Source organism: Scophthalmus maximus, chromosome 2 (assembly GCF_022379125.1).
Source record: "Scophthalmus maximus strain ysfricsl-2021 chromosome 2, ASM2237912v1, whole genome shotgun sequence".
NCBI classification, from domain to species: domain Eukaryota; kingdom Metazoa; phylum Chordata; class Actinopteri; order Pleuronectiformes; family Scophthalmidae; genus Scophthalmus; species Scophthalmus maximus.
In genome coordinates this window covers 23,131,293-23,150,736 of record NC_061516.1, presented here as the reverse complement: position 1 = coordinate 23,150,736, position 19,444 = coordinate 23,131,293, and the positions used below count along the sequence as shown (strand labels likewise).

The following is a 19,444-nucleotide window of genomic DNA, read 5'->3' as shown; positions in this document are numbered from 1 at the left end:
GGTCGCTGGCTGTTTTGGAGCAGGTCGAACAGATCCACACATCCGGTGTTCACGTAACCTTTACAATCAATTAAAAAGCCCCGTGACAACGATTAATCCACATTTTCAGCACTTTTCTAGCAGTTAAAAATAATTAAGTGGATTCTTTGTAATTGGTTAGAATCATTAGAAGAATATTTAGGGTTCCACTTTCCCCATTTATCAACAGAAACCAATAGTATTTGCATCATATTACCCACACTGTTCGCCTTATTTAAAATATCAATACTATTTCTTTATAACAATGCTAGATTTAATCTATATTCATCCATGTTGCATGAAGAGTAGCTTAACTGGAAGGCCAGGCTGCCAGTAATCATGTCTCATATCTCTTATCAAATATCAGGCTTGCAGCATTTAAACAGACCATAACATCAAATGTGTTCAAGATTTTGTCAGAATATAATTGCAACAAGCCAAATGATTTGGTAAAAAAATAGTTTATTAAAAACAATTTCCTATGATTGAAATATTGATGATTTTATGTCCATGTCTTTTGTTTTTTCTTAACAAATCATAGAAACATCGGTCAACTTTCAAACCATGAGGCGTTAAAAACATTAAAGCAAAGGGCCTCTGTTATTCCTTCAAAGTCAACTCCATTTCTCTCCAATAACCGAATCACACATTATAAACAACAGTTGCCATGACGCCTTAGAAGCGTCAGTGTTACAAGCATATTTACAGCAGTGTGTCACGAGCAACACTCTTCAGTTCATCACTTTAGTTTGGCCCTTGGCGTCTGTGTTTTGAAATTCAAAAAAACATTGGAGATTGCAGAATCTGGGCGTCAGGTGTTGCCAATATTTTCAATATCTGATACAATATGTCTTCAGTGACACAGACACTAAGTTTGAAGGCTGTGTTTATCAAAGCCCAAAAAAAAGTAATTCAGCAACAGGGTTTCGTTTTTTTTGCATTTTCGTATGGACAAAATTAATTTATATCCGAGCTCGTCTTGAAACACATGAAACAACAAGAGGAGGATTCGAAAATACAATTCATCTCTTTTATCTGATCAAAGATATTGCCCCCCTTCCTTCCTTCAACACAGGAAATGACCCTCATAAACAAAACGGTTATCAAGTCTGTCTGGTCACTTACAAAATGCTCAAAAAGCCAAAACAAGCACCTGAATCTTTGCACATTGTTGATGGAGTAAAATACTTGACAGGGGTTGGATTACCTTTAGGCCTGTGTATTAAATTTAGATATCAGAAAAAAGTGTACACATTTCAGAATTTTCCTACTTTTTAGGTTGTAGATGTTAGTTATGGAAAAAAATTACTATCTAAACATTTAACAGAAACCAAGATGAAAAGCTGTTTTTAAACTTCTGTCTGGGTAGAAAAAAATGGATGTAGTTCAATTTATTTTTGTACAGCAATTTCTCTCTCTCTGTCCAAGTTTCCAACACCATCTAATTTGTTTGCTCCATAAATATTCCAAGGGAGATTTGCCCCAGTGCACCTGGACTTCCACTTTTCATTTCATTCTTATTTTTTGTGTACGATAATGTTGAAATTCCTCTCGGCCGATCAGTCGCAACGTCGGTTAAGCAAAAGAAATATAACTGTGAAAACGTACGTTTTAAAGGCTTTCAACCTCGACTGTGCTTTGCATGTGTCCAATGTTTCTGCCAACAAACAATATGATTGAATAGGTTTTCATGAGAACTTGCGTGCGTGCCCGCGTGAAGCATCCTTAAATCCCAAAATTTTTTCAGCATGAATTGGGTTTAATTGCCAAGTTAAATTTAGAGATCTGGTGAGAATAAACTCAGCGTCTAATATGATCTGTGTTTGAATTTTTTTAAGTACATTAGTACTGAGACCCAACACAATTAGAACAATGAATTGAAATAGGATTTGGGTATTGGCCAGTAACTTTGCATGTGTCCAGGATTCCTAATTTACAGGATAGTGTTTGGTAGAAAGTTTTTTATCTTCTTTTACATATGCCCTTTTCCATCCAATCAAATAACTTGATGGAAATTGTAAGGCCACCACAATCCTTTAAAAGTTGTTGCCTTAATGGCTGACTAGAAAAACAAGATGAAAAGAAAAAATAAATGGTGCTTCTTTTATAATAGGATTGCTTAAGATATTCAGTGTTTGACATTTTACATTTTGGCAAATTGAAAAAAAAAAGAAAAACATTTAAAAATGAATAGTGATATTAACCATGTTGAGGAGGAGTGCCCGCTTACACATAGACGAGGCTGCGAAGTAAAAAGTACATTTGTGTGATAGAACTCATTTGTTTCCTGTTGGGAGTAAAAACATAAAAAGCTACGCTCACGTTAAACTCGGATGGACCGAGCCGACTCCATATTCTTTCTTACAACTTACCAGAAGGAGAAACATGTAGGTGGTGACAGCCAATGTATTTCTGCAGCCATTTTTCCCCAAAGGGATTTTCATATGCTTGTGTGTTTTGAGACTTTCTGATGCAAAGGAAAAACTTGACCCTAAGCCAGAAATTCTACAAACACCAATTTCATCTGTTTGATAACGTGTGGGAGGTGGTCTTTCTTCAAGAAGTACATTACTTGCCCAGAAAATGTCCAAATTACCAACTGACAAACTGTGAGTAGTTATAATTCATCTGACAGGAGTTGAGTGAAAAAAACACCTTGGTTATCTTTCAGTGGTTCACAGCAGGCTCTGGCTAAAGGAAGAGTCTGAGCCAGTCTATGATGATGATGATGCTGCTGCTGCTTCCTCTTTTGTTTCTGTGGGTTCACTTTGAGCTGAAGGTAGAGGCTCAGCGGGCGCCGGCTCTCTTGCAGCAGCAGCTACCTCCGGGGCCGAAGCTACGAGTTCTGACTCTGCCTTTTGTTGAGGAGCTTCAACGCTGGGTTCTTTACTGGTTTCCGTGGCAGCCTCAGGGGTCACAGAAGGTTGCTCTGTGCTGTTAGAGGTCCGAAGTCTGTCCATGTTTTCCAGTTCAGCCAATCGATCGTCCCTGTCCCACCGCGTCGTCCTCTCTCGCCGCTCTGACCGCCTTGGCCTGTCCCCTTCTTTTCCTTCGGCTCCTCTCCCTCTTTCTCGACTCGCTCCCTCTCCCCTTCCTCTTTCTCCCCTTTCCCCCCTCCCCTGATCCTTCTCCCCATCATCACCCCTCCCTCGTTCCCGGTCCTTATCTAGACTGCTTCGCCTCTCTTTCCAGTCCCGTCGGTCTCTGTCCCGATCACGGTCCCGATCTCGGTCCCGATCTCTGTCCCAGCCTCCTCCCCGGTGATTGCCTCCATCTTCCTGCCAGCCTCCAAGCCTCTCCCTCCCCTCCATTCTGTCAACACCTCCTCCCCTACCCCCTTCACCAAATGGACGCCTTCCACCTCCGAAGCCTCTGTCTCGCTCTCTGTCTCTGTCTCTGTCCCGATCCCAGTCTCTGTCCCTATCTGGCTCTCGGTCCCGGAATCCAGGCCTGTCTCCCCTGAATGCTCTGCCATCCATTTCCTCTGGGCCTTCCTGGCCATGAGGAGCCCCTGGTCTGATAAAAGTAGGAGGAGGACCTTGAGGAGGACCTTGAGAAGGACCTTGAGGAGGACCTTGAGGGGGACCTAGAGGGGGACCAAGAGGGGGAACTTGAGGGGGACCTTGAGGGGGACCTTGGGGAGGAGGGCCATGACCATGTGAGGGGAAAGGAGCCCGCATATTGTGGGGAGGCAGCATCCCAAAGCCTCCTTTAGGTGGATGGGGCTCGTGGTGCATCATCTGAGGGTGTGGCCCCCTGGGAATCATCTGTGGGGGCATAGGGGGCATGTTGGGGTGAGGAGGTCTTGCCACATGGGGTGGAGGGAAACGCTGCAAGTGTGGTAGTGGGGGACCAGGAGGACGCTGGAGTGGGATTATACCAGGCCGTGCACCAAGCAGGCCACCAGGGGGCGGTTGGATGTTTCCCGGGGGACCACCTGGAGGTCCACCCAGAGGAATACCTGAAAGAGCGCCTGGTGGTACACCTACTTGGTTACCTGATGGGGAAACAAAAACAAATACAGCTTTAATTTCATCTCATAAACCCACTGAGTGACTACAGTACTGACTATACTGTATTTATTAACGAGCATACGAACATTTAACCATTGATTCCTTATAGTTTTTTTAAGCAATTAGAGTCTTTTTTACAATAGATCAGGCAGAATGAGAAAAAAACAAATCACTCAATCTGGTGAAAAGTCCGGAGAGAAAGGCAGACTCACCCATAGGTCCCATCTGGTTGTTGAAGATGTTGGGACCCTCTGGGACGTCGTCCTGCTTCCTGTTGCCCAGACCTGCTGGGTCAAGGTTTTTGTCCTCAACTCCACCTTTGGAAGGAGGTGGGGGACCAAGAGACATGGAACCTGGGGGAGGGAAACCTGAGAGAAGAGGGGTGCAATGAAAGTTAGGCTTCAAACAAACTCTGGCGCATTTGCATGTTTTGATTCTGTTCATTTGGGCGGCATATTAGGTTACAAGGTGCCTTAGATTCGTCCTGTTGTCCTTTTCATCATTATTCTTGACTTTTTTTGGGGTCTTGTGCGCTTTCTGACACTAGAGATCATGAATACCCCAAACACACAAGGAGCGATAAAAGTGTCTCATGTCTTTGTAGATCCATGAATAGCTGGTGTTGCAGGATGGCAGTCACCATAACTGTTTGATGAATTAGTTACCCATCTTTCCAAATCACTTCAGGTTCTATTTGGACCAAACTAACTGAACTATAGGTATACCGATTATAATTGGCGGTGGTAAAAGCCACAGAGCTGTGGTCTGATGGCAGTTATAGGAGGGGATACTGTACCTGGAGGCATTTGCATGGGGTTGAAGCCGGGTCTGATGAAAGGTGGAGGGGGGACACCTGGGGGGAATGATGGCGGGGGCATGCCCATGGGACCGGGGAAGACAGGAGGCTGCAGAGGCCCCACGCCGACCATGGGCTGCTGCATTGGAGGGACCTGGAAACATTTACAGGGATTTACTGGAGATTCTTTTTCCCAGGGCCCCACTCTGGAGACACGTAGAGGTTAAGTTATGCAATACAGTACAATACCAACTTTTCTTTTAAAGCGGTGATAGATCAAGTTTAAAATACTGGCAGCAGCTTGTAGCCGTTATCTACCTGTGCAGGAGGAGCAGCTGTGACAGGTAATGTCTGCGTGTCCTCGAGCTGCTGCTGCTCTGAACGCCCGTTGTGGGTGAGTTCTTCCGATTGGTCGAGAGATATCCTTGCTCCACTCCACGCTGAAACAAAGACAGGAAATTCAGGTTTGTTAAAAAGCAAACTGGTCACAAGACCATAATCTTTCCCACAGGAGCTTTGTGGGCTTTTATTGTACGGCTTTGTTTCTATGATTTCCTAATGCGCCTGTGCCCGTCAGAGGTTTTACCTGGTGATAAGGTGTCTACATCCAGTACCCCTCCTTCTTTTAGCTCTTCCAATTGGTCCTCTCTGATTTTAGACCACGGTATGTAGGTTACACCCAGCTCCACGTCCCAGTACTGTTTAAACTCAGCCTTTATGCCCTTGTTCAAAGCCCAAGCAATCTGGCGAGAAAGGAAAATTCAATTAGAAATGTCTGTTTTCTCTTTTGAGTAGCTGACTTTTTGTACAGTTGCGTTGCATTGTCAAGGATCAAACCATGTAGCTCACTCACCTTGATGGCTTTCTGGTTAACTTTATAAGAACCTCTGCCGAGCTTCTGTAGAGCCCTGAAAGCGTCTTGCCTGTGTATCATGACAATATAGGCACAGCCACGTGGAGGGATCATCTTAACAACAGATGAGGACAGACAGACAGACAGACAGGTGAGCAAAAAACACAAAAAACTGCGATTGCGGTTCATTATTACACTACTTACTAGTACTTTCTTAAATCAGCTCAACATTGGGAACAAATATTTTACTATCATAAACTTAAGTATCAAATAAAAAAACACCTGATCCTGAAAAACTAAATATACAATGACAAATGTACTATTAGGTGACCAGAAGACACAAAAAAGGGCATTTTTCATCTTTCATATACAGTGGGGTCTCAATTTTTGGGCAATTCTGTTGTGATCTATACACGTCTGCTTACATTGATAGATTCTATCGGCCCGAACTCTTCCAGTAAACAGGCGACATCTTGCTGTTGTGTTCTCTTGTCCAGCTGGCCCACCCACAGAGTTGTACTGCAAACTGAAGTGGAGAAATGAAAAGAAAACATGAACAAGGGAGGAAAATTATTTGGAAAGACCCTATGATATCATCGAAAAACAAAAATCTTATTACATAACTAAAACCACACTGCACAGACCTAACTGACCATTTTCTGGTCCATGTCTACCCGCTCAAATAAATATGACAACGAACAGATTGTGACTCACTGCTTAGCGTCTCACTCTTGGGTGGCGGGAGGCCTTTCTGTCGTCGCTCTCTCTCCTTCTCCCTCTCCCTGCGCTCCAGCGACCGGGAGTGCGGAGAATGGTGACGCCGGTCTCTGGAGCGCGAGCGGGATCGCCTGTGCCTGGACCGTCGTGTGCGGGAATTTGACCGTGACCTCCTCCGCTTTGGAGACCTGCAGGAACAAAAAAGGCAATGCAGCTCGTGGCTAAGGAAAACCTAGTTTGAGAGGTCACATCCTGTTTTAGATGCTTACCTGGAGCCTGAGTTTGACCTTTGAACATGTCTGCCGTCCCTCATAGATGGACGGTCCGTATCCACTGACATATCCTGATATGGTATAAAAAGTGCATGGTTATAATTTGCTGCAAACTATTAGAACTACACCACTGGGTCTTCTGACTACAACAAAAACATTTAAATAGTACCTGTTGTTGCTGGGCTGCGTTGTGGTGAGGAAATACTACGGGGAAACCTGGAGGCCCCGTAGAACCAGGGAGGGGCTGCCCTGGCAGAGCATGCCCCATATGCGGCATCATAACTGGGAAGCTTTGTCCTGGAGGTAAACCATAGGCCTGGAGCTGGCCATTAGGAGGGAGAGCCTGAGAAACAATATTGTAAATATTGTGCACATACAGCTGGGTTTATGAAATATACAATGAATTTATCCATCTTTATGGTCATGTTAGGTGTCGTCTTTCACAAATGAAGAACATGCAATGTAGGCCACAATGTTTGTTGCAATAGGAAACTTAAATTTGATTGAATATTACACCAATTCGTAAAAAAAACAAAAAAAAATGTATCAAACAGAATAAGACGACTAGAATTGAGAGAAATGTTCTAACGATTAAAATTGATGTTCTCTTTACCTGTTGTGAGAGATCATGCGCCATGTTAATCATTGACGGTTTTAAGTGCTCCATGTGCTGCGGGAAGACTGGAGGCTGCTGGCCACTGTGATAATGAAAATTCACCATTAGCCTCACAGCTTTAATTTCATTCCTTACGTTATCTTATGAATCAAAGCTTCCCACTTGTAGGCATCACACACACATTATTGTTTATTATATAAATATAGGGCTTACAAGGAGGCCTGTGATGCAAGGTCGTCCTTCCTTGATTCCTCTCCGACTTCTGGTTCATCGTCATAGTCAAAGCGGTCCAGCAATTTCTAAGAGAGTGACAGAGAGACGGGTTATGAATGAACAGAATACACAAAGGACAGTTTTCAACATGGAAGAGCTTGTACAGCTTCAAAAACCATGCATCTGTTGAGGGCTTTTTTTCTAAAGAAAAGAAGAAGAAAAAAACACACTGCCACCTTGTCAAAGGTTGTTTTCTGCTGCTGGGTGAGCTGGGTGGGCAGGGGAGGCAGGGGAGTGCCCATGCCCAGGCTAGTGGGGACGTTCTGGGCCTGCGTTTGGCTCGTATGGAGAGTAGGCAGAGTGTTGGTGTCGGGCTTCGCCGGCTGCTGCTGAAAGTTCTGGAGAATCTGTTGAAGCTGTAATCGCCAATGAAAGAAAAGTTATTCGTTAGCGGAAGTCAAGGAGAGGTCCAAGAAAAAATGATACAAGCAACTCTGAGGTAGACTGCAGAACTCACTGAACTCACCTGCTGACCCTGTGACGTCTGGAAGAGCTGTGCCACTGCAGCAAAGGCCTCCGAGGTTTGCAGCTGAGCAGTAGATGGCATGGTGGAGTTTGCCGTTACTACAGTAACTGGCTCTTTGGCTGGAGGTGGAGAAGAACCTGATTGGGGAGAAAAGGCTTGAGCATGTATGTGAGCAGCACACCAATATTTCAGCATATTGAAACAACATTGTTTTAAACAAAATAGATTTTGTTTTTGTTTTTTTTGTTAAAGCATATTTAAAAAATATTCTCCACAAAGCAAACATACATAATTTTATCTATGCAACAACTCATAGCAATTCGGAAGTATTACGTGCCGGTGAAGATAACGGAAGTGAACTAAGTTACATCTATAAATTCACGTTTGTCTTTAAATTCAATTTCATGGCCATACAATAAACACTACTGGCCAATGCACACGATTGCAGAAATTACCTGGCTCATCTGAGCTTGTGAAGGGTGCAGCAGCACTGCTCGACCCAGCTGCCATGTCCAAGAGGGGCTGAATCACCTCGATCTTGAACACCCCATTCTTCTGCCACAGGTTCAGCACCCGCACAATCTTACTCTACAAAAGGAAAATGAGGAGCGAAGGACACGAGTTAAGGGGAGGGAACAACAAGAACAGAGCAGTCTACAATTTCTACACTCATATTCCACCACACTGAAACTTAAACCCGGTCTTGCTGTTCTCACCCTGTCCTCTACAGGGCAAAGGCAGAGGTTCTCAAAGGTTCCTGTAATGTTTTTGGTGAATCTTGGGCCAAACACGTCCTTGTCCACTCCAAACTGGTGTCTGGACTGCCTAACAATGGAATCCACCACGTACAGACCCGCTACCTTGTACTCAGGCTTGCACTGGTGAGAGCAGAAGGAGGAGAAAAAAAAAGATTCTGTATTACGAGAGGTGTCGAGGAGAGACTCGAGTGACGATTACGTTTTGGACCAGTTTGTGTGTCTCACCTTCTTGATGAACTTTTCCACAATCTGGACCACGTGTTTATAGAGCTGAAAATGAGAGGTGCAAGTAAGCGCGTTATAAATCAAGACATGGGCTCCAAAACATGATGAATACACTTTTTTAAGAAAAGAAAAAAAAGAGACTACAGTTCCATTCTTACTTTCATGGCTTTGATGGCCGATTTGGTGATGGATATCATCTTCGCCCGAGAGATCGGGGGCTTGGAGTCCATCAGTGAGAATAGCTAGAGACAGAGAAGATGATAGATGAGTGAGATGAAGAAGACGGAGGGTGCAGTGTTAGAGGAGTGGCGTGTCTTCCCATGTCAAATGACACACTGAAGAGACAAGTGGCGACAAGTGGTGCAATTAAACTCAATAACATAAATTCTAAGCAACGAACACGCCAGTGTGACGTGATTTGTCTAGTGGACAAATCTTTCACTGGTCGCCAGTCGATGATCTTAAAGCAGACACTGCGATTGATTGTGCAGACCGATCTTGTGCGACTGTTGTATTCGGTCATTATTATGTTGTGATGGAAGACTGCAGCTGGAAGTTCTAGTTGTGTGCAGTGAATTATTTACCACTTGTTATTTCTCCGATACACGCTCACGCTCACTCACACTCCACACTTGCATCTAAATGTATTATGGAGGAGATGTAATGAAATACGTAGGAAGTTTTCGAGATGAAGATCCAACAGGTCAGCACGTCGTTGCTGCGGCCGAGATACTGTAGAGTGAAACGAGGAAATAAACTGTACACAGTTGACAGGGGTCAATTTTATGTGGTTTACTTCTGCAAGATAATTAAGTTATTGACTTGATCGTACGGTACATAAATATGAACTCAATAATTTCTTGTTGACCTCAGTTATAGCCACTGTGTCTACATGCGTGTTTGTTGACATAAGAATGAATGTCAACAACAGTCCAGCAAGTTTCAATGCGTCTATCCTCTCATCTGTTATATCCCGAACATATGATTAATCAATGACTTGATCGGTCTATAAAATGTCAGAAAACATGCATTTATTAGTGCTTTTTGTAAAGGCACCATGTCTCCAAATTACTTGTTTTGTCTGGACCTAAACGCAGTACATTCCTCCCAGCAGCAACACAAATCATGCAGGACTTAGGCTCATACTTGCAAGCTCACATGATTCAGTATTAAAATAAAAAGGGTCTTAAAAAGGACGATAATATTGTTTATCGCGATAATTCCTGGGACAATATATATCGTTCAACAAAAAAGTAGTTATCGTCACACCGGCCTAAGTCTGAGATCACTGTAACACACGTTTTATAAGTATCGACAATATGTTGGGTTACAACACACATTGACAAATTGAACGTGCATCATACAAATAACAGTGATTTGCACAAATAAACAACACATTTGTTGTTGTTGTTGTTTCTGTGCCGGTCTGAAACTGCCATTGAAACTACAAGACACTTTCACAAGAAACTGCTTTTAATGTTTTGGTGCAATCACAGAGTTTCGGCGGAAGCAGGACAGATCGATGTGGTGTGGTGGTCACAGGTTTGTCGACACCGACCACCCTCCCTGCACCTCGTCAGTGCCGCGGGGTCGTGTCGCTACGTTCGAGGCATGGAACAAAATAGAGGCCATGGGCCGAAACGAGAGGAAACAGAAGAAAAAAACACACCAAGGGACTGAACTTTTAACACTTATCACCACCCGTCCTCGGGCCTTTACACCCACTTCACAAACACACGCTGTGCACGTTTGTCGAGGTAGCCTCGAACAGTAGCATTGTTACCAACACCGCTGCTAGCAACTAACACTCCCACTAGCCAACGTTTAAATGAGCGCACGGGCTAACGACGACTAGCCGCGGTTGTGCTAGCGTCCTAATTGGCAGGGAAACATCGGCGTGTACTCGGCGTGCGGTACACGCGCACACTCGGGTTAGCCACCCGGGGGACACGGGCCATGTCCGGCTAGCTCGCCGAGCTAGGCCCAACGGCCACGGGTCGGTGCTGCTCGGCTAGCTCCGGTGAAACAACACAGTACCATGACCACCGCCGCCGCCCGCCCGCCAGCCACGGCGAGTTCCCGCGTCTCGGCGAGCCCCTGAGGGCCGCTTACCTCCTGGTTGAAGGCGTTGACGGCCTCCATGGTTGCCCGCCGCCCTGGGCCTTCCCCTCAGCTCCCGATTCCCCCGCTCACGGCGACGTTTACCCGAGGAAGGGTCCGTACAACATGTCCGCTCCCGGTAGCTAAAGACGGCTAGCCTAGCATCGGCGGATCACAGGTCGGCGGTCACGGCAAAGCATGATGGGATTTAATTGTGCAGTTCTGGATTGTGTCCGCTAGGTGGCGGAGTGCTGCAAGGATAGAACGTGGTATGTACGCCTTTGTTTTGTTTTGACATGAAACACGTTCAAAGTAGAGAAAAAGACACCATGAAGCACGTGCATAAGCATTTTTAGGCAGCATACAAAGTGCGATGCATGAAGTTGAAGCATGACACAGGATCTGTGATCATTGTGACATCATGCACATGAAATATTAGGCCAAAATAATGTTGACCAATATGTCCATCATGTGGACAGGGCCGCAGTTTAACTCCACCAGTGATCCCAGGACAAAAAATAACTGTAGGCCATTGATCCATGGTCCTCCCATTCACTGTGCACCTGCCCCAGTCAACTCCAAATGCTTATGAGATGCAGAGGATTACACATAAAATCTTGCCTTTCTGCTGTATAGATTGATTGATGCACTGTATTGATCCCCCCAAAAACCCACTGTTACAGCAGCAAAGTATCAAGCACACAACATTCCATACAAATATAAACAACGTAAGAAATACAAATATAAAAACTGCAAAACTATATAAGTATATAAGGAATAGAAATATGAAGAATGTGCATAATATTAGTGCAAGTATGTGCAATTTGCTACCAGCGATGTGCTATTAAAATAGTAACATTTAAGCCATTAAAAGCTATTTGAAGGTTGATATACTGTATATAATTCTTTTTTTAAAGTGCACAATCAAAAGTGACAATTACACTCTTGTTTTCACCATCACCTGATATTTCTGGGGATTAAGAGAATACATCTGCCCTCAAAGTATTCCAAGTCACAAGGTATTTATTAGTGGAATAATCACTTTGATAGTGCCGTAAAGCTTCTCAAATTGAAAGCATTAAATGGATATGTGCCATATTTCCAATACACACTTCTGAAAATAACTTTAAATTGGGAATCACTATCTTCAAATCACGACATCATTTGTTTGTTGTATTGCACAGTCCCCCCTTTTATGGATACTCTTTATCATACAGGCTACTGTTAAACTACGGGTTAATCCAAGGACTACTTACACTAAAGAAACCCATGTGCTGTTGGGACAAAGGAAAATGGCATTCAGTGAAAGCTCACCAAGGCTGCAGGCTTGTGGGACTGACTCTACTACACCTATCAGCCATACAGAGTTACTGGTTCTAATTCAGTTTGTGTATTGTAGTATAAAATAAATCCAATAGGTGGTGGTATACTTACACTTTTGTTTCCATGTCTGGATGTATGTTTTTTGTTTTTTTTGTGTGTGTCTAGAAAGCAAGGATCAGCAGGCAAGTCTGACAGTATCTGTGGATGTATTCTCCCTCCCTCCCTCCAGGAACCCGCACATGGAGTGAACACACCATGCACACCTGTACATACATTTCAATCTTGATAGTACAGACTATTCAGCTAGTGCAGAAGATTTGCAGCAAAATCCTTTATTAAATGTCAGTATAAGGTCTGGTGAAGACAAACACAGGGGATGGGTCATTTTTTGTTGTTGTCTCAAACTGTTGCCCCTCCCTGCAGGTGCACGTCCTCCTCTGAGTGATGAGCACCACGTTAATGAGGCCAGTGAACACCTCCACGAGCTGGGGGGCGAGTGCTCCATTTGTTTGTGGCTGGTGTGCTGTACCGGAGTGCAACTTCAACATTTCGCCGGGCAGAAACCCGAGTTGGGCAGCAGTCAATCAATAGGGCAACTAATGGAAAATTGCTGTGGGCAGATGGCGCGTCTTCATCTGAAGGTGACACATTCTCACACACGACATTTCACAACATTCACATCGTGGGCCAGTCTAATGAAGGGATCCGTGGGTGTCCTATTTGGATTCATTACGCACAAATGATATATTAAAAATGCAGATGCCCCCCCTCCCCTCCCCTCAAAATAAAATCAGAATCAAAACCAAAACGTGTGCAGTGATGCTGTTTCTGTCTCCGTGTTGCGGACTACAGGTGTACTCTTTGTTCTGGGCCGTGGACAGTCCGAACGCACCATGTGCGTCGGGCGGAGTTGTCGCTCTTGTTCTCACATGTGCTCCTCCCCAGCCTGCGCCGATTGGATTGAAAACTAGCCCGGCTACCACCACCACCGTGTGTGTGTGTGTGTGTGTGTGTGTGTGTGTCTGTGAAGAAACGCCCACCCAGACGACCGGGAAAGTCACTTCAAACTGAGGAACACGCTGCCTCTGCCCGCACACAGACGGGACGCGCCGCTCGCGCATGGAGAAGGGACGCACCGTGCCGAAGACTCTTTTTTTTTTCTTAAATATCAAGACAGGTTGCGTCAGGCATTAACTTCCCACGATTGAGGCTGGCATTTGTTTTACATTTAGCGTGTGTGTGTGTGCGCGTGCGCGCCATTTCATCCTCAACTGGTGCACAGATAATCAAGACGTGCGTCGGAAACTGCTGAGTGCGCACACTTGGATCCTTCGGATGAACAGGTGGCGCACCGCCCCGGCTCCCTTAATTTGTTATTAGGGGCGAGACGCACACACACAGCCCCGGATTTAACTGCGCCGTGCACGTTAAGAGTTTAATACCTGCCTCTCAGGTGGGGTGAGAGTCGATATATCTTTTTATATAGAGGAGGCACTCGGGCAGTGCGCAGCGGTGATGCCTGTGGCGGACAGCGACATGGTCGTGGACAACAGCCACGGGATGTACGAGGGCCAGACCGCCGGGCACGAGGGCGCCCTGCCGGCCTCGCTGGGCAGCCCCGCGGCGGACAAACTCAAGAACTTCTACCACACCAAGCGCGTCGGGAACTACCTGATCGGGAGGAAGCTGGGAGAGGGCTCGTTCGCCAAAGTCAGAGAGGGTCTGCACGCGATGACCGGGGAGAAGGTAATAACACCTCTTGGTATTAATATTATTATCATCACATGGCATAAGAATTAATACAGCTACAGTTGTACATTTCAAATGGAAAAACTTAAAAAAACAAAAACATAGGTTTTTAATAGGTATTACTAGGGTGGCATGGCATGCATGGAATGGCTCAGATATGGTTTTGGATTTCGTCCCACATGGACTGTCAGCTGTCATCATGTCTGCTTGGCAATGCATTTTTTGTTTCCCTCCCTGTGCTGCATTTCAACTCTTTGATCCGTATGCGCAGTATGGTTTCCACAACATGTCAGCCCAGGTCCCCCTGGGTTTAAATCGGCTCTTATAACTTCCTCGGAGAAAGTGATCAGACCCGTTTGCAGATCGGGAAACCTTCTTAGTTAGTGAATGAGCTCGTGGAGGAACCAGCAGCTGTTGTACAGGACTCGTGCTCTGCAGGGGCTTGTTTTCCTGCCAAGGCTCCGGTGACAATATTTACATTCCTGTGATTGAGAGAGAGAGAGAGAGAGAGAGAGAGAGAGAGAGAGAGAGAGAGAGAGAGAGAGAGAGAGAGAATGATCAGCCTGTGTTTCTGTGCCATGTTGATCCGGCACATGTGCTCTGCCCCGAACCTCTGCTTTGTCTGCTGCTGGTGATGGAGATGGTGATCTCACCACTGTGGGCGCGCGCAGGCCAGTGACAGGGACGCAACGGGGGGAATCGGCTCGGCCTATGAGAGAGCAGCGCTGCTGCTTGCATATGAAATCATGTCGTTGATAAATGGGGCTTCATTCAGCCTCATTAGGATTCCGCCAGCGCAGGGGCTTTTGATACGGGCAACAACCACTGGCCACTGGTTGCCTTTGTCTCCTCGGGCAAATTTGAGGCAACAGCCAAGGAGATTTGCATATTGGAAAAACAAGTGCCCCCTCCTTTTTTTTGGTTTTACCCCTTCCTGTGTCTACTTGTGGACCCCCCCCCCCCACCACCTCACCATGTTCATTTGAATATGTACGGAGTAGAATATGTACAAATATAATATGTACATATGTGTCATTGAAATTCACATTAAACATATTAAAATGAGCTCATATTGAGCACCCCCCCCCCCTCCTCCTCCTTCCACTCTGTTGCTGTGAGGGGAGAGAAAGAGAGAGAGTGCTCCTCTCCTCATCCCTCCTTCCCTCACTGTCTTTGTTGAGGATGATGCAAACACTGGCAATCTCACAGCCCACCTCTCTGTCTCTCTGTGTCTCTCTCTCTCTCTCTCTCTCTCATTCACTGGAACACCAGCGGGTGATGGGATGGGGGGGGGGGGGGCAGAGAGTTTATTCAAGGGTAGGGGAAGGGAAGAAGATACAGGAGGAGGACTCCAAGTGATGTAGCATCACTAGAAAGTCAGTGTGGACACAGGGAGGAGAACAACTGTATGTGTGTGTGTGTGGGGGGGGGGGCATGAAAGCGAGGAGAGGTGAGCGAGGGTGCTGTCATGGTCAGAGGGTTGGCGAGGTCATACGCATGTGTTTTTGATGTCTGTAACCCACTTTCCCCTCCATGCCCCCCCCCCCCCCCCCTTTTTTTTTCTGTCTGAGGGGCGCCTGATAAACAACTGAATCCCCCAGAAGCCCCCTGGCTGGGTTTGCACCCCTCCCCCCTCTATTGCCCCCCTTGTCATATAGACCAGCCTACTGTAAATACAGTGCCCCACCCCCCACATACATACCCTACACCCCTTCTCTTATCCACACTGCTTGGCGTAAACATGGGCCATCTATTACTGTATTAGGACGGCTCGGTGAACCCCCCCCCCCCCCCCCCACACACACACACACACAAGCACGTGTACACACACACGCATATACTGCCAGGTTTAATTAGTAGCTGTAAAAAAAAAAAAAGGTTTTCAGAGGTGAATCAATTATCAAAGATGAAAGTAAAAGAGAAAGGCAAGCTGAAGGACAGAAGAAAGAGAAGACACACACACACACACATGCGGCCCTCACCATTTCATTAATGGATATGGTGATTAGTTTCAGCGGCCATGCCTTTCCATGTCGGTGGGCTCTCCTTGAGATGATTTGCTGTTTATAGTAGCCACGCTCTTGAACTCCCAGTCTAGACTGGGACACGGGCAAAGGATGAAAAAGAGTGGAGAGAGTGTGTCATTGAATGTAATTAGCCACGGACGACACCGCAAAGTGTTTGTCATTCAAGACAGAGGACACGCTCTGTGGCTTTTTACGAGAAGCTTGTGTGTGGGTGTTCTTCCTCCGATGAGACAAGGACGGGATGAGTGATTAAAGACAAAAAACATGTCTGCTCGGAACTTCTGTTCGCCTCAGTCTGTTGAATCAGCCCTCGGATCCTGATTCAGGATCCTGCCTCGGTTTTCACGGTTCCACATTTGGCGCCCGCTTCTCCCGTGTGTTAAGCTGCGACTAAACTCTGTGGCAAATGGGGGAATATAAACTGTCCATTTGGCCTCGGCGCCTTCTTAACAGATAGGGTAACATTTGCTTTTCCTCCCTAGTTTATGATGGTTCAGTAACCCCTCTCCCACACACTCTCACACACACACACCACACACCTCCCCCCCTGCCGCCTCAAGGCCCTGTAGCGCCTCGGTCGCCCCACATTGGGAGCAGCTGCGAGGGAGAGGTCAGTGTCGAGTTATATATCCCCTGCAATGGAGACTGAGAAACCCATCACCTGTTACACTGCAACCCCGCCGAAAATCTCCCTTAAGACGCAGCAGTAGGGCTCAATTGTCCACGGGTGTTATTCACTATATCATATAGCAAAGAGTCAAACTTCAGCCGCAGAGTCAGTGCTTTGTCTAAAGCAAATGTCCACCTCACCCTCTTTCCCCCGTCCTGTCTCACCCTCTCCAGGTGGCAGTCAAGGTGATAGACAAGCGGAAGGCCAAGAAGGACTCGTACGTGACCAAGAACCTGCGGCGGGAGGGCCACATCCAGCAGATGATCCGCCACCCCAACATCACGCAGCTGCTGGACATCCTGGAGACGGAGAACAGCTACTACCTGGTGATGGAGCTGTGTCCCGGCGGCAACCTCATGAACCGCATCTACGACAAGAAGCGCCTGGACGAGAGGGAGACGCAGAAGTACATCCGGCAGTTGGTGCTGGCCGTTGAGCACCTGCACAGGGCGGGTGTGGTGCACAGGTAAAAAAGAATTAAATAATAATAAGTTAAATAAAATAAGGCTTATATGTGCAGAGAGAGAAAAAAAACCAAAAACATCTTTCCCTAGAGTCACAGGTAGAATTTAAATTTTTTCATCCGAAGCTCAGAGAGCTTTGTGCTGTTTATGGGTTAAAGCTGACATTAAGATCTCCGAGTCAGACATGATCCTCTTTCTCAAAGTGTGGGTTAAGTCCTTATTGTGTACATTACTGTTAATCCAGAAACAAACAGCTCTGTGTGCTCAGCGACTGCAGTCAGGTGGTGTGCCAGAGAGCTGGTTTAAAAATATCTTTAAAAAAAAAAAAAAAAACAACTGCCAGAGCCCAATTTGATTTCATTTAATTTTTTATTGCGGGAAAACGACAAGTAAACTGCATCTCAAATTTCAAAAAGCTCTCCCCAGGAATATTCAACTCTTTGTCGCCCCGAGCCTGGGAACTACATTTCTATCGTGGCGAGATGGTCCATGTAGATTACTGTGTAACAGGATTTCTAAGACTGAGGAGGGATCTGGAGGCGCAACAATAAACCCTGAAAATCGGCCAGTGTGACCCACATTGGGAGGGGTTATGTATGTGTGTGTGTCTTGGGGGGGGGATTCCCATAGACCTCTCCTGCTTGTGCATTGTGTTGACGCTGGCGGCTTTAGATAAGTTGACTAATGTAAACACAGACACTGTGCTGGCATTAACATCTCCCTCTTTCCTTTTGTCTTGCAGAGATTTGAAGATAGAAAACCTCCTGCTGGACGAACAGGACAACATAAAGCTCATAGGTAAAAATCAGAAGCTCTGACCTTTACTGTATCCATCCCGCCTCAAATCTTTGTCTTTTTCTTTGTTCAGTGCACACATTTCAAACGTTCAATTCCCAAATACATTTTCATCATATTTAAGAAGTTAATGATTAAAAACAGGCCTTTAAACTTAACAGCAAAAATGAAAAGATTTTCTCAGTTGGAGTGTCACAGTGCCCCCACATGTGGAGAGGCCAGCTAAGAGCAATTAAAAATATTCTGTTAAAACCCCTCACAAGCTCTCACCAGAGGGCTAATCTGCTTCCGTGTGTGTGTGTGTGTGTGTGTGTGTGTGTAAAACGCCGCGATGAAGCGGCTCGTTTAACGAGTGAGCTGAAAAGACCCGGGGTAATAAAACCCAGAAACCTCACTCACCCCCCACCTCCGCTGTCCCACAGACTTTGGCCTCAGTAACTGCGCGGGCATCTTGGGATACTCGGACCCGTTCAGCACCCAGTGTGGAAGTCCGGCATATGCCGCCCCCGAGCTGCTCTCCAGGAAGAAGTACGGGCCGAAAGTGGACGTCTGGTCCATGTGAGTGCACTCTCTTCTTTCTATTTTTTTTTAAAAATTATTATTTAGTTGTCAAATATCAGCATGTGTTCATATATTTCGAGTCCACCCTGACCTGTTTCTCCTATATTTTGGTCTGCCAGTGGTGTGAACATGTATGCGATGTTGACCGGGACGCTCCCGTTCACCGTGGAGCCCTTCAGTCTCCGAGCCCTGCACCAGAAAATGGTGGACAAGGAAATGAACCCACTACCTCCTTCGCTCTCCACAGGTAACCAATGAAACGCTTTGTGTGTGTGTGTGTGTGTGTGTGTGTGTGTGTGTGTGTGTGTGTGTGTGTGTGTGTGTGTGTGTGTGTGTGTGTGTGTGTGTGTGTGTGTGTGTGTGTGTGTGTGTGTGTGTGTGTGTGTGTGTGTGTGTGTGTGTGTGTGTGTGTGTGTGTGCGTGCGTGCGCAAGTAACAAGATCTTCCTCGTTCCTTCCTTGTGGTTGAACAAACTATGAGTCCATGAATCCAGATGCTGCACTTGCATTGATGCAGATTACAATTGGCGCTGTAACTGACAGGAGAGGGAAGTCTGAACGTGATGTGCCAAGTTTGTAATGACTTCGTTGGTAATGACTGCGAGTGAGAGAGTGAAAGAATGTTGACATTTACAAAGCCGCTGCTCTGCAGAGCTGAAAAGACAGTCAGGACTGTCAGTCGACTCCTTTGTGGGTGTAGAGATAAACAACACACTCCCTGAGAGTCGCTCATGAAAATGCCCCCCCCC

At 45.9% G+C, this 19,444-nt stretch overlaps 3 protein-coding genes across 7 annotated transcripts in view; 1 reads left to right on the top strand and 2 right to left on the bottom strand.

Moving 5' to 3' along the window:
* Positions 1 to 463: 463 nt before the first annotated feature.
* On the bottom strand, positions 464 to 11,293 carry scaf4a (SR-related CTD-associated factor 4a). 2 transcript variants are annotated; one of them, XM_035624630.2, is made up of 19 exons: positions 11,120 to 11,293; positions 9,166 to 9,249; positions 9,008 to 9,052; positions 8,741 to 8,902; positions 8,480 to 8,612; positions 8,016 to 8,161; positions 7,735 to 7,914; positions 7,499 to 7,584; positions 7,283 to 7,367; positions 6,839 to 7,012; positions 6,667 to 6,740; positions 6,395 to 6,585; positions 6,106 to 6,206; positions 5,681 to 5,794; positions 5,414 to 5,570; positions 5,146 to 5,267; positions 4,828 to 4,981; positions 4,244 to 4,399; positions 464 to 4,015 (listed from the first exon to the last, which is right to left on the bottom strand). In XM_035624630.2, the coding sequence occupies exons 1-19, from the start codon at positions 11,147 to 11,149 to the stop codon at positions 2,733 to 2,735; spliced, it is 3,477 nt and encodes a 1,158-aa protein (XP_035480523.2). In that variant the 5' UTR covers positions 11,150 to 11,293; the 3' UTR covers positions 464 to 2,732. The 2 variants fall into 2 exon arrangements, with proteins under 2 accessions (XP_035480523.2, XP_035480524.2); XM_035624631.2 differs by having other exon boundaries at positions 8,025 to 8,161.
* The window catches only part of hunk (hormonally up-regulated Neu-associated kinase), a 12,981-nt gene continuing 4,774 nt past the window's right edge, over positions 11,238 to 19,444 (top strand). The window contains exons 1-8 of one of the 4 annotated variants that reach the window (XM_035624634.2): positions 11,238 to 11,376; positions 12,596 to 12,695; positions 12,854 to 13,071; positions 13,283 to 14,176; positions 17,050 to 17,342; positions 18,083 to 18,138; positions 18,558 to 18,693; positions 18,816 to 18,943. In XM_035624634.2, the coding sequence (XP_035480527.1) occupies positions 13,946 to 14,176; positions 17,050 to 17,342; positions 18,083 to 18,138; positions 18,558 to 18,693; positions 18,816 to 18,943 (844 nt within the window). In that variant the 5' untranslated portion in view covers positions 11,238 to 11,376; positions 12,596 to 12,695; positions 12,854 to 13,071; positions 13,283 to 13,945. Of the gene's footprint in view, positions 11,377 to 12,595; positions 14,177 to 17,049; positions 17,343 to 18,082; positions 18,139 to 18,557; positions 18,694 to 18,815; positions 18,944 to 19,444 lie in introns of all 4 variants that reach the window. The other 3 variants (XM_047327565.1, XM_035624635.2, XM_047327569.1) reach the window with 3 other exon arrangements.
* Positions 14,519 to 19,444, bottom strand: part of mis18a (MIS18 kinetochore protein A) — a 20,747-nt gene continuing 15,821 nt past the window's right edge. The window contains exon 8 of the transcript XR_004790074.2: positions 14,519 to 14,661. The gene's annotated coding sequence lies outside the window, so the exon portion shown is untranslated. The remainder of the gene's footprint in view (positions 14,662 to 19,444) is intronic.

Coding starts and splice junctions, on each gene's coding strand:
- scaf4a (XM_035624630.2), bottom strand. CDS start 11,149: ATGGAGGCCGTCAACGCCTTCAACCAGGAG. Junction 7,013..7,282: donor CGCATGATCTCTCACAACAG/GTAAAGAGAACA, acceptor ATTGTTTCTCAG/GCTCTCCCTCCTAATGGCCA. Junction 4,400..4,827: donor CCCCATGCAAATGCCTCCAG/GTACAGTATCCC, acceptor CTCTTCTCTCAG/GTTTCCCTCCCCCAGGTTCC.